General features: G+C 38.6%; 1 protein-coding gene across 2 annotated transcripts in view; it reads left to right on the top strand.

The window, feature by feature from the left end:
* Nucleotides 1-3,953: 3,953 nt before the first annotated feature.
* Nucleotides 3,954-14,997, top strand: part of RpL11 (ribosomal protein L11) — a 56,887-nt gene continuing 45,843 nt past the window's right edge. Inside the window, exons 1-2 of one of the 2 annotated variants that reach the window (XM_067136483.2) lie at nucleotides 3,954-4,032; nucleotides 4,793-4,951. In XM_067136483.2, the coding sequence (XP_066992584.1) occupies nucleotides 4,027-4,032; nucleotides 4,793-4,951 (165 nt within the window). In that variant the 5' untranslated portion in view covers nucleotides 3,954-4,026. The other variant, XM_067136482.2, reaches the window with a different exon arrangement.

Genomic DNA, 14,997 nt, shown 5'->3' with positions numbered 1-14,997 from the left:
AAGTATCCAAATTACAAAGTTTTACGTAATGATGGACCCGGTTACGGCGGGGTTGCCTTTTTGGTCCACTCGTCCGTGACATATCGCATCCATTCGAATATTCAGGCCATACCCCATACATATGTTATAGGATTATATTATATGCATTTTTTACTTGTAAATATCTACTCTCCTCCTGAATTTTCCATTACTGAGAGACAATGGAACCAATTCTTTCAACAATTTACTACCGAACCATATGTTTTTATCTTTGGGGACTTTAATCTTCATCGCACACTGTGGGGAGGACATTTGGATACACTTCAAGGTACACAGTTCCTTAATGAAGTAAATAACCATGCTTTTGCTATTTTGAATGATGGCTCTCCTACGCGTTTGACTGCGCCTTCTGCCCCTCCTAGCGCAGTAGATTTAACATTGTGTAAGCGAAATATGGTGTCTATCGCTACATGGCATACTTTGAGTGATACTTATTCCAGTGATCATTTCCCTATTGTTATTTCTTATGGTGTAGGCAGACCCTTTTCTCCACCGCACCACACATTTCAACATAACATGATTCGATCTTTGAGGAGATTTAAACCACAAATATATACCGCTTACATTGAGGATGCGTTACAAAAAATACCGGAAAATACTTTTTCATATCAAACTTTACTGCAGATTTTAACAGCTTACCGTATATTAACCTTCACCACCCCATCAGCGCTTCACCTCCTTTATCTTCTAGGAAACCTGTGCATGTTAAGTGGTGGGATGACGAATGTCATTTGCTGATTCAAACTCGTAAAGTACTGTTTCGACAATATAGGCAGCACGCAACACCTGAAAATTACTTCCGGCTCAAACGACACATGGCACAAACCCGCCGAATTTTCCATCAAAAGCGTCGTGTCGCTTGGAGGGAGTTTATATCGTCATTCACGCGTCAGGTTCCAATTGCAGACTTGTGGAATGCCATCAGGGCAATCACAAGAGTTACGCAGCACTTCCCTGCCAAGACCATCCCAGGTCAAGTATTATCAGATTTTCTTGTTAGAGAGACGCCAGATTTTGTAGTGCCACAGTATGTCCATTCCCAAGACCCACTAGACGCACGTTTTTCCATATTGCTACAACCCTGCGACTATCAGGAATTAGAGGCAGTACTCCAATCATGCTCAAATTCTTCCCCAGGTCCAGATAATGTATCCTATCAAATGCTCCAATTATTACCTATTAGAGCTAAGAAGGCATTACTACATAGGTATAATGATATTTTTCGCACTCACAGTACACCGGTTAGTTGGAATGAATTTTTCCTAATTCCCATTCTTAAAAATAAGCAGTTACCCACTGAGGTAGGTAATTATCGCGGTATAGTCCTCGGTTCGTGCATCCGTAAATTCTTTCTAAAGATCTTACTTCGAAGAATCCTATGGGTATTAGAATACTATAACTTGACGCCTCGATATCAATATGCCTTTTTTAAGGGACGCAGTACATCTGATGCATTTAATAGTTTTGTTATCGATTTACTATTAGCTCGTCATAGAAAACATAGTACCATAGCGGTTTTTCTTGATATTCAACGGGCTTATGATTCCGTACCTTTGAACATATTATGGGAAAAACTTGCAACTCTTAAGATTCCTGAGGGATTTATTAGCATTCTCAGACAACTCCTGACTTATCGAACACTCCGATTTAAATCGACACCTTGTACACTCCAGCCCCGGCAGGTAAGTAATGGGTTGCCACAGGGCGATATTCTGAGTGGTATTCTTTTCGCTCTTTTTATGAAAAATTTTGAAACGGTCATTTTACGTCATGCTCGAATACAGGCGTATGCTGATGATTTTTTGATTTATTGTACACATGAAGATTTACAGCTCTGTAGACAACATATTAGTTTCACGCTTCATGAAGCTAAAACATGGTTAGAGGCCCATGGGTTAAATCTTTCCATAGCGAAATGTCGAGCAATGATATTTACACATCACCGAACCTATGACCGATCGCCACTTAATTTTGATCAGTATGAAATACCAGTGGTTAGTCACCATAAATATCTTGGGTTATTTATCGATCAAAAACTTACATGGAAACATCATTTTTTTATATTTGCGTTCGAAGAGTGAACGGTATATTCAGGTCATACAGGCCGTAACCCGTAGGCAATGGGGGGCAGATCCCGTTGTGGTGCTATCTTTGTACAAAACCGCTATTAGGACGATATTGGACTACGGATCACATATTTTTGACGTAGCATCTTCTACTAACTTGAATATTCTTAACACTTGTCAATATAAAGCAATACGCTCCTGTATTGGAGTTTTAAAGTCCACACCTACCAATGCCCTTTTAGTTGAAGCCTGCGAAGCTCCCTTACAAGTACGTGGAAAAATACTTGCGACGAAATATTTACTTAAAAAGTTTTCTTTCACACGTCATCCTTTAATTCCGAAGTTACAGTTACTCTCGGAGTATTATTCAGTTCGGCGCCAGGGTTTACGCAGATTGCCTGTACTGTTTCTTGCGTTTAATACATTGAAGTCGAAACAGTGTACCTTAATACACAGTGTTACTTTACTACCCTATACCTTACCCTATCCTGTTTCTTATTTTAAGCCTCAAATAATTTGGCCTATGCGTAATGGCTCTACCAATGTTCCTTGTCTGCAGGAGACCGAGATATGTCCTGTTAAAAGAGTGAAATTTTCTCATATTCCACGAAGCATAAACATTTTTACAGATGGGGCAAAGAACATTAATGGAGTTGGTTCCGCTTATTATATACCTTCTCTAAATGTTAAAGAACAATATGGTTTGCCTTGTGACTGTTCGATTTTTACGGCGGAGCTATTCGCCATACAGCAAGCTTTACTTTTTGTTCAGCGACAGGGATATACGAGAGCTACAATTTATACGGATTCGCTGAGTGCATTACAATCTTTGGTTTCGTATGAGTTATCCTATAATTGGTATATTTACAATGTCAAGAGTCTCCTTTATATGCTGGACAACGTCGGTATTTCCATAACTTTAGTATGGGTACCAGGTCACGTGGGTATCGACGGTAATGAAAAAGCAGATTGTTTTGCAAAACAAGCTTCTCGTCTTCCTGTTCCGAATACTAACAATATTGTTCCAGCTTCTGATTATGTAGTTGTTATCCGACAGGAGGGGCAACAAGACTGGCAGAATTTCTTTCGACAGACTGCACATGTCAAAGGTAACTTTTATTATCATTTACAACCAACACTTTTAGTTAAACCTTGGTTTATACGAGGATCTTATACTAGACGACATATTATTAACATCATTCGGTTACGGTTTAATCATGCCCTTACACCACAATATCGATCACGTTTCCATTTAACGCAGGATACAAACTGTTTGTGTGGTACAGATATCCGTAATGGCGACTCCAACCACATTTTCTTTGAATGTTCTTTATATGCTAACCCCCGTAAAAAACTTCTGAATAACCTCAAGCGACTCAAGCAGGTTTTTCCTACCAGTGTTTCTTGTTTGCTCTGTAATCCTACCGTCGAGATTATTCGAGTGGTAAATTTGTTTCTAGATGAAGCCAATATCGTGTTATAATTCTGTCTGTAATGTAGGGTGAGAATTACTCTTGCTTTTCAAGGTTCCATTTGAGTGATTCCTCATATCATTAGTGTATTACTTGTGAGTGCTATTTTGGATTTTTCGTGTGGGTGAAGCTTTAGACGCAGTGTGTTTGCAAGATTGGAAGTTTCCCGTTTGACAACAGGCTACTATAGCAAAATGGGGTTGTTATGTGATATAGTGAAGTGCAGTGTTTTGTGTTTTTCTACTTGCCAGCGCAAGCATCAATTATTGAACTGACCTTTTTCATTTATACTAGTGTGTTTAAATGAGTAAGCGAGTATTGACTGGGTGAAATGTCGTAGACACCGCCCATAAGCATCAGCAAGCTAGCAAGCAAGCAAGCTAAAGCGGGCTTCCTGTCGGCAGTGGTGCCCTCTACACCAATCTTGTTCTTTTTGATTACCGTGTGCAATGGCGGTGAGTTTTGTCACATATAGTAGTTAAGGTCTTTATCGCATATCATCGCATTATCGACCCAGTTTTGTGTTCACATTTTCTTAAATATACGTCTAGTGTCGTTTACAGAAAGGAAGATTGCATCCTCTGAAAGAAAATTACATCTCTTAAGTCGTTCTGAGTAATGGCTCGTGTCGGCAAGTCGGAACAAGTTCGTGTTCCTCTAATTTAAGAGAAAATGCTGTGTTGGTTTTTCATTTCTCTCCTGTTTAACGCTTTTAGATTCAGTAATCATTTAGTGACATGAATTGCTTCATTCGTTTTACTTCGCATAGTTTATGCATGCTGTGTGGTGTTTCCTGTTACTTCACATTTGGTTACCTTTGAGCCGAGCCTGGTATAGAACTCGTGTCACTTAGTAGTTGTGATTTTTAAAGAATCTAGCATGCTGATTATTGAAACTGGTATTTTGTGTTATTTGGAAAGAATTATGTGTGGATTAGTTGGATGTTAGACAAATTTTGACAGTTTTTTAGTTCAAGGTTTAGTTCGAAAGGCAACTTTTAACTTGTGTTGACACGAATCACTGTATGCTTTGTCAAAGACAAACTACTATTATATATATAGTAATTGGTCATGCTTTGTACTGTTCCAAATATTTTGTAGTGTTGTATTTGTGTTTACTATATTGCATCTCGAAGTCACCTTGTAATACTTTTGTTACTTCTATTCTTGATAAGGAAGTTTAGTCTCTCTAATCTCAACCCACATTCTCTTTCAGGACAAAGGGAAACCAAAGGTGGTGGCTAAGAAGCCCGCAGGTGTACGTAAGGAGAAGAAAGACAAGTCAAAGAACCCTATGCGAGAGGTTCGCATTCGGAAGCTCTGTCTTAACATCTGTGTTGGTGAATCTGGTGATAGATTAACACGTGCTGCTAAGGTAAGATAACCATGCTATGTTTATATACATCAGATTAATGCGATATTTTCAGTTTAGTGTAAAATCCGAATTAGAAATGAAAATGTTAATGTAATGTTCTTTTCTAAATTAAGGAGATTCGATCCACCATGTTGGAAACACCGGTTCCCATCAGCTCACCGAAGTTGGCAACATGGATCGTGGTCGTTACTCCGAGTCATTTGGCGTAGAGGGACATAGCCCTGTTGAGTGCTGTATTGGATTCCACTCTTGATCTGTAGGTTTCTGTAGTATCCCATATTTTTCACTAATAAGTCTTACTATTCAGTACAGTCATCTCACCAAAAAATGTTTCTAAATTGGGTTATGTGAACAAATGATATTAATCGAATTTCACTTTTGTTTTCAGTGTAAGATGATCGTTTTAGGGTAAATCGAATCAAATTACCGGAGAATTAATAAATACAGTTATGAAAACAAATATATGCTTATGTACATTGCTGCTTACATTAGGAGGATTTATTGGAATTGACTAAGTCACTGCGCATTGTCTTTTGTTTTTGAAGTCTTTGCTTGATTATTGAGGTTTGCTCATCTGTTGACTTTTGCCCACGATTCATAAATTGATATTATTGGTCCAGGAGTCATGCTATTTTTGGTGAAATTGATTTAGTATTAGGGCTTGCAATTTTCATAAAATATGTTCAATGCTCTCCCTAAAGGAGGTTATTCTATCCTAGGCACTTTTCATCTCCATTCTTCGGTTTGAACTGCCCATGCTATAGTTCTGTTTCTATGAGTTTCGACTTGACAGTTAACCAGTAGTCAGACATTGGTTCCTAATTGTTATGAGTACAAACAGGTGATTCACAACACGAACGGAAATGTATATACTTGATTATAACTCCAGAATCAATTATTCTCTGTAGAAAATGCATAACTCGCATAAGATGTACAATAACGCACAACGTATTTAGGATAAGGCTATAAGATTTAAAAAAAAATCAATGCTCGAACAGATAAAATGCGAGAAAATGAATTGAAATCTCTACTAACCATCTAGAAGAGCTCGCCTTGCTGATCGATTCAATTTCTCCTAAGGAAGGAAAAAATCGGACAGGGGAATGCACCACTCATTTCCGAGTCACTAGGTATTGTCATCATCTGTTGAGGTTTCACTCTCCTGGCTGTTTCACCCACCACGTGAACTGGGTACTAGGGTCTTTTGTTTCACAGGGTGCAAGAGTTCCTCCCTTCTTTGTGTTATCGCAGGCCAAAATATTGTACTACTTCAACCGCTCAATTAACTCATTATTTCTAGCCGTCAGTGTTGATTTTTTGTCAGGAACGACCGAGTGAATTGACAAAGACAGCAGAAAGAACTGAGCACCATTCAATACACAGTTGATAGCACGTGGTTACAGAAAACAGATCGACAACACTGGTAACCTGAACTAGAGTCTAACACGCTCTATCGGAGTGATTGGCTGTTAATTAATTCACTTATCCTCCGCCGAAAGGCGGTGCTCGAATGTCATGTCAAAACTAATAACTGAACTATAGTCTCGATGGACAAAGATATTGAGAATTCATAGACGTAGCACTGCCCGTTTGTCAGTGCTAGGGGACCTTAGTAGAGGAAACAAGTCGCTTTGTCGCCATAAGGCCTGTCTGTGTCGGTGCGACATAAAACAAATTGTAAAAAAAATAGATACTACGATGGAGTGCTGTGCCACGAAAGAAAATCGTTACTACAGTGAAATAGTCTTGCATGTGTACGTATATTTTTGTAATAATAATGGAAGATAAGAGGTATAGAACTAAATGAGGCCACAACACTAGTTGCAAATCGAGGATTGTGGCGACGTTTAGTAAATTCTCAGAGGCTTGCAGATTGGACGCTGAAAGGCATAACAGTCTATAATGATAATGTATGTATGTATGTTTAATTGTTGATTTATGTGAAAGCAATTATCGTCCATTTACAGTGGAAATAATGGAATTCGATTGATAAGATTCGTTCACATTACCCTAAATTGATAAGAGGTCGGAGTATGAAATTGGAATTCTTGAGTAATTAGATCTACCTGGGAAAACTCCATTAGTGTTGGGAATCTGGAGAATGGGAGAAATATTGTCCCTCAAGTAATGCCATGCAAGTGACAATAACCTAACTTTACAGAAGATGAACATAACTTTTATCATTGCTGTTTTATGTATTAGATTGCCAATTTCCACATTTTTAGCTTGAATAATTTATTTAAAACGTGTAGATATATCGGTGGTGTCAACTTCAATTTTTTTCCCTAGACAAGTGTCAGCAGAAAGAGTGCATTATGTTAACCAAATATGACAATGCGGTATTGTTTTTTAAGTAATTTAAAACACCGTAGTTAGAAATTGTCCTTAGATTGTTTTCGGCAGATGTGTATGACCGGTTGCCCTTCCTGTTGTTAACCTCCTCAGAGGAGTTACTTGCATGAAATCAATGCCATGTTAGAGTAGGCTGAAACCCGGTGCCAACACATGGCCTACTTTTGTCAGATAGCACCAAGGGGTCTGCTCAAGGCTAAACGTCCCCATTTGACAAAGACGAATCGCCGTAAACAGCTTCATATGCCCTCACTCCATATGAGCAGTGCGGAGAGGTCTGGAATTTAATCCAGGGTTTTTCACGCAATCTAGTGATTAGATATTATATCACCACCTCCCCTACCCTGCAGGCCAACATTGACGGTTTATTCAACCAATGGGAGCTCGAACTGGCTAACCACGGTGTCCGACTGTTTATACTTCAACGCCTTAATGATTATGACCATCAGGCGACCTTGAAAGTATAATCATGTAAAATTTAATAACTAGGGAAGTAGTTAAGATATTTCTTGGCAGTTTGTTGCTACAATATGGTAGCTCAATGTTTTTTTACACCCTTAATACACCTCAATATGTGCACCATTAGTGGCATGATAGGCTTCTAATCTGTATTCCACTTTTCTCCAAGTGTTCTGTATCATTGTAGGCATAACATTTATGATAGCTGCAAGAATGTGATGGTGCAGATCTGGTGGATGACAGTTGTGCCTGATACACTTGATTCTTGACAAACTCCTACATAAAAATCAAAGTGACGTAATGTTGGGGCTTCTAGGTGGCCAAGCAATCGATGGACTACCTCTCCCAATCCAACGATCTGAGCATAATGGCATGGTGCACCATGTTGCCGAAAGATCACGTCACGAAGTGTTCCGTTAGCTGCAGGCTCTGCAAAGAAGAATGGGCCTATCACCTAGTCCTTCAACTGTTAGCTGCAGGCTCTGCAAAGAAGAATGGGCCTATCACCTAGTCCTTCAACAATCCACACCAAGCATTCACTTTTGGAGAGTTTCGTTCGTACTCTATCACTACGTGGAGAGGGGTTCATTTCTCTATGTGTGGCAGTTGTGCTGGTTTTGATTGTCCGTTGCCTATCTGGACACAGCTGTAGCACTTCTGGTATAGCATCTCGACTTTGTCACTTAAAGGTGGCTACACACGTTACTGCAAACTACCACAAAAAAGCAAAAACAATAATGTACCACACTTACTTGGTACCAGTCGTCACGTACGGTTTAGACATGTATCCTACTAAACAAAGACTTCAATAGAATCCAAGCAACTGAAATGAGATTCATTAGAACCATGAACCAAACTACCAGAAAGGACAAGATCAGAAAAGAAGTGAATAGGAAGTTAGCTGGTATCGAGGTTCCTATTACCATTGTCATAAAGAAATGCAGACTTCAATGGTATGGACACATAATGAGGATGAACAGGGAAAGACCTGCCAGAAAATATTTTGACCTTATTCTCATAGGAAGAAGACCCCTGGGAAGACAAAGAAAACGCTGGATGGAGAGTGTAAGATCAGATGTGGAGGAAAAGTAACACACATGGGAGGATGCACTGGAACAGAAGATGTATGAAGACAGAAGGGGATCGCAAACACTTCTCCGGGAAACTGGAGTTGGTAAATGATAGGCAATTTGAAAAATGTTTCCGGGCAGCTATCAACTTGAGATTTTAAAATTTTATGTATATTACCATGTTTTGCGAATGAAAAAGTGACTGTTTACTAAGTACAGTTTTATGAAATACTGTTAAATTTACCCTATTCTGATAGTTAAATGTGCATTACAATTACAAAATGAAAATGTTTAAAAAAAATTGTTCAATAATAATAATAATAGTAGGCCTAATAACTAACAAAAATGGCAGCTGTTATGAAATTTTATATATATATATTTTTTATGACGATAGTGGCTCGGAGGGTGATTTTAGCAAAGATACTCAAGTGAAGATATTGATGGTATGTAATAACTGTATGCACAAATGGAAATATTGACATCTTAATATGAACGATAAGATATCTATTAGGTTCAACCTTTTCAATGCTAATTAGGTACGTGTTTGTTACAAATACCTTGTATTCAACTTGGGGACCGGTTTCGACATATATAATATCATCAGCCATAAAATGAATCACAAATATATAAGCAAAGACGTAATAATCAAAACTATTGTGGATACATATTGAAATATGTTCATTAAAAATCTATAACTGTCCATTCACACCATGTGTTAAGATAAATCATCATAACAGAAGAACATCATAATAATTAAATCTGGCGCAGTGACATATTGAAGTGAGCGTATAGTCTCGCTATTCAAAGAATAAAAGAAGGTTCTTCAATATGTAGCCTTTGTGCATCCGTTCAATAGAAGGCTCCGATAGCCTTCCAAAGTCACGAGTCATTTAAAACACTCGCACAAAGACTACATTTTGAAGAACCTTCTTTTATTCTTTGAATAGTGAAAGACTGTATGCTTACTTCAATATGTCACTGCACCAGATTTAATGATTATGCCATTGCTCTTCTATTATGGCGATTTATCTTAACACTTGGTGTGAATGGACAGTTACTGATTTAAAAAAATGAACATATTGTCCGACTCGTTGGCTGAACGGTCAGCGTACTGGCCTTTGATTCAGAGAGTCCCGGGTTCGATTCCCAGCCGGGTCGGGGAATTTAACCTTAATTGGTTAATTCCAGTGGCACGGGGGCTGGGTGTATGTGTTGTCTTCATCATTTCATCCTCATCACGACGCGCAGGTTGCCTACGGGTGTCAAATAGTAAGACTTGTACCTCACGAGTCGAACCCGTTCTGGGATATCCCGGCATTAAAAGCCATACGACATTTCATTTCAATGAACATATTTCAAAATGTATCCACAATAGTTTTGATTATTATGTCTTTGCTTATATATTTGTGATTCATTTTATGGCTGATGATATATATTATTTTCACCATGTTGGTCCGTATTGACTTATATTCAAATTTCTGTAAAATATTTTCACCGCCTTGTCAATACTTATACATTTTATTTAATTACCGTACATGTACATGTTTCGAGAGCCACCGCTCTCTTCTTCAGCGGTGCCAAACATTAATTGATCCTTGGACTATGGTACCATGGTATAATATAACAAGTATATATGAATTTTGAAAATTGTTGCAACAATTTCTCTTAGTTTCACGTTTCCTATTTACTATGTCATGTGTTGCAGATTTTACTGGAAATTTTCTAACTAATATAATCTGTTAAATTAATCTCTATATGTTAATTTATGTCCTTATTTACATCTGAAAGAATAATTATTTCTTGTCTGAATTTAACATTTACTTGTCATTTAGTGGAAATCTTAAATAAATCAATTTGTAAAATAATAGATAACATCTATAAATAGTCTTTATCCTAAAATCGTAAAATCATAAATGATAAATATCAATTCGTAAAATAATAAATAACACCTATAAAATTAGTTATCCTTTAACATGTTTCTGCCCTCTTCTTTCTTCTTAAAGTCTGCTATAATTTTCTATACCTCTCATATCAGAATATCTTCTCTTAATCTCGTCCAACACTGAAGACACTATATAGGACTGGTAGAGCACATGGCGACCATGTTTACTTGGTGACGGAAGGGTGATGACGTCATACCTGACGTCACAGGGTGTAAGAGAGAGACAGGGAATTAATATCCGAAAACTAAGTCCGAATTTTTGCTACTGCGCATGCGCCGCCAATTTAATTATTTAGCATTTCACCGTGGACAAGAAAAATGATCGTGACGTCATAATTATGGTACACCTGGTAATGGCGACGGGAGCTGTGACGGCACACAGGGCCGCCAACCCCTCCACGCGTAACGAAGGGGGCGTAACACCAGCTGTCTTGATGTGTGTGGGTGCATGGAAATATGTACATATCCATGGCACATGGAGGAATATGGCAGAAAATGCATAATCATGGCGTATACAACGTGTGAATAGTTTAGGTACAACTATTCGGGAATGCATACCTATTATATACATTTACTTTAAGTAAAACTATACATTCCCTAGCCCAACGTATATAACAGTATAAGGAAGTGGAAATAATGCAAATCCTACTTGGAAGTCCTTGTAGAGGTGAGATGTGGGCCTAAAACTATTTGGGAAACAATAATCATATGATGTCCGTTCGTCGCCAATCAACAGGTAAGTAGTGCTGTTAGGAGTAGAAGGTGAGTACGCTGCTTATTATATTATGTGAACGTCGTGCATTCTGCTTCAATGCTGTTGAAACAGGCAGCCGTTCCATACGTCACGGCATGTCCTCTATCGCCAAGTGGTTAGGTTCCTGAGGTTGGTACGTCTCTGACGATATGTAGATCGAAGGTGGAGGGGCGGTGATTCGCGGGAGCTCCAGTCGCCATTACCACGTGGTCGTGAAACCTGTGCCGGTACTGTCAATGCACGTTTCGGATATTTATTTCCGTAATGGCTCGTATATACACATTGTGCGATATCGTGTACTTAACCCCGGAACGACTGATTCGTACATTTCGCGGTGGTTTGTGTGTTGTAGGTGTGTTATTGTGTCGAAACATGCGATGGAACGAACCTCGGGAGTGCTGTTATATTAACGTATGCTAGCTGGCTTCGTAGACGATGGCCGGCCGTACCTGCAATGGATACCAAAAGGACCGTCTGTATTAATCGGTGAGTACCGTTAGAACACACTACTTCCTATTGGTACTGTGTGCATGTGCCATGTACTGTAGCGGGGTCGAAGCCGCGGAGCGGCCCTAGGCCTACATCTCTCCTCGAAAGGGAATCCCACGTACAATGTACATTCGTTTCACGTCCATATAATGTTATGCCCCTTGGGCTGCGGAAGGTAAAGTTTTGTGTGGAAGTAAATGTATATCATAGGTATGCCGGCAGGTTGCATGGCGTTTATGCAGGCTATTTGCATGGTGTTCCCTTCCTTATACTGTTTCGAAGCGGCGGGGCGGCCCTAGGCCTACATTCCTGCTCTACAAGGAATTCCACGTACAATGTATATTCGTTTCACGTCCGTATGTTATATACCGGGTGGGCTGCGGAAGGTGAAGTTTGTCACTAAGGTGAATGTATATCATAGGTATGCCGGCTGTTTGCGTTGTGTTTACGCCGGCTATTTGCATTGTGTTCCCTTCCTTATACTGTTATAAACGTTCGGATGCGGAATGTACAGTTTTACCCAGTACCTTTCTATCACAGGTGTGCATTCTGTGATTTGCTGTGCTCATTTTCTGCTGTAACCCATGGGATGCTTAGTTTTGTTTGTATGTACATTTAAATGTCAGATGTTGCCTCGTGACGTCATAGTTTCATCATGGCCGACCTTCCAGAGGTTTTACATGTAATAAATATCATTTTTGGTCCGTATTGATGATATTAGATTGAAATAATAACATTAAGTTATTTATTAGACCACCTAATCAATACAAAATCGTCTTGGATGATTTACATAAATTTGTTAGCTATAGCTAATTTGTTAGCTATAGCTAATTTATGTAAATCATCCAAGACGATTTTGTATTGATTAGGTGGTCTAATAAATAACTTAATGTTATTATTTCAATCTTCCAGAGGTTGACGGGGTGGACTATGACGTCATCAACATGGCTACCCTGGCAAGAGAGCCGTAGCGCTTGGCACATATTGGCATTTAATAATTACGTACAAATTGCAAAAACTCTTAATTTTCGCATCTAAGTTCCTTTTTTGGACATAGTAGAATTCGCCCTTTAGGTTAAAAAATTTCTGAGACCCGATCTGGAGATAGCCGGCTTGTGTACCGGACCCAATTTAGACAAGAAGAAATAATTATTCTTTCAGATGTAAATAAGGACATAAATTAACATATAGAGATTCATTTAATAGGTTACATTAGTTGGGAAATTTCCAGAAAAATCTGCAACACATGACATAGTAAATAGGAAAGGTGAAACTAAGAGAAATTGTTGTAACAATTTTCAAAATTCATATATACTTGTTTTATTATACCATGGTACCATAGTCCAAGGATCAATTAATGTTTGGCACCGCTGAAGAAGAGAGCGGTGGCTCTCGAAACATGTACATGTACGGTAATAAAATAAAATGTATAAGTATTGACAATGCGGTGAAAATATTTTACAGAAATTTGATTTATGTTGAAACCGGTCTCCAAGTTGAATAAAAGGTATTTGTAACATAAACACGTACCTAATTAGTATTGAAAAGGTTGAACCTAATAGTTATCTTATCGTTGATTTCAGTTCAATACGGAACACAGTTTGGACTCTATAGTCGGGAACAAAACTTTCAAAAAGGTTAAAATAGATGAGACCTTGAATGCTCTCAATTACAGTGCATGGCCAACACCTTGGCATGGCTGTGAAGATGTCATTTGGAATGATGAAATGCTGGTAGCAGGAAAGCTAGCAGTGCAAGACAATTACTGTAAAACCTCGTTAATTCGAAGTCGTTGGGACGCAAAAATCGGACTTCGAATTACGTGATTTCGAATTAACCGCCAACACGTACTTCGGAAATGCCAACCCTTTGCGGCCTAACAATATATTCTAAGACCCGTCACTGCGTGCAGTTAACCTTGATTCACAGTTTAAAGCTCCCAAATATGGAAAAAACTATTTCCAAATGTATACAACAAGGTGCATTTACAGTAATCAAATAATGCACTTGGATAACTCGCCGGCAAACATAACCTCACGCAGTCAAATCAAAAGGAAGGAAACATGATTGAAAGACGAGGAGAAATCTCTACTGGCTCCCCTGTGCAAGTGCTTTATTAATTTTATTACTGTACTGTATGCATTTTTGATGCCTTGTGCTTGCACAAAATGTACCCGATGTCCTTAAAACATTGCGGCTTATCAAACTTTCCTATGACTAGGCGAGAAGGTCTCTCGCTTCCATCCACATTACAACAAGAGTACAGTGACTATACTTGTACGATTTCCCGCCATGGCATTTCTAAGACCCATTAATGTATGCAATCACCTTGATTCTCAGTTTAAACTTTTCAAATGCCATGGCAAACACTATTTCAGAAATTTATCCAACAAGGTGCATTTACATTATTCAGATAAATGCTCTTGTATAAAACAATGACAAACATAACCTCACATATCGAAAGGAAGAAAACACGATTCAGACGAGGAAAAATTATGCTGGCTACCCTGTGCAAATGCTTTATTTTTTGGATTAGGCCTACTGTACTGTCTGCATTTTTAGATGCCTTGTACTAGCATGGAAAGTGCCCGATGCCCTTCAACATCGTGGCTTTTAGAACTTTCCTATGACAGGGGAAGGAAGTCTCTCGCTTCCGTGTGCACTGTGCACTGCATAGCAACAAAGTACATTTGCCTGCTGGCAATTCTCTCCTTTAAAACCATTAGGCCCAGTTTCATCAACACATGTTAGTACTTAACAAGGTGTTATATCATTTTAACATACGATTTAAAAAAATTCGTGTTTCATCAACAACTGTTAACATTAACAAATGTTAACCTGCGTATTAAAGTTAACATCAGCCATTTCCAATGTTAAATGGCTAACATTAGCATTTAGCAACCTGTTCCAAAATGGCTGCTGTGAATCTCGCTTTCGATGCGGAATTGCTCTATTTAGATCTTTTACAAAACAATCCTGA

The sequence above is a fragment of the Anabrus simplex genome, chromosome 1, assembly GCF_040414725.1.
Source record: "Anabrus simplex isolate iqAnaSimp1 chromosome 1, ASM4041472v1, whole genome shotgun sequence".
NCBI classification, from domain to species: domain Eukaryota; kingdom Metazoa; phylum Arthropoda; class Insecta; order Orthoptera; family Tettigoniidae; genus Anabrus; species Anabrus simplex.
Note: the sequence above shows the minus strand (reverse complement) of the source record. Positions and strands in the feature narration are given on the sequence as shown.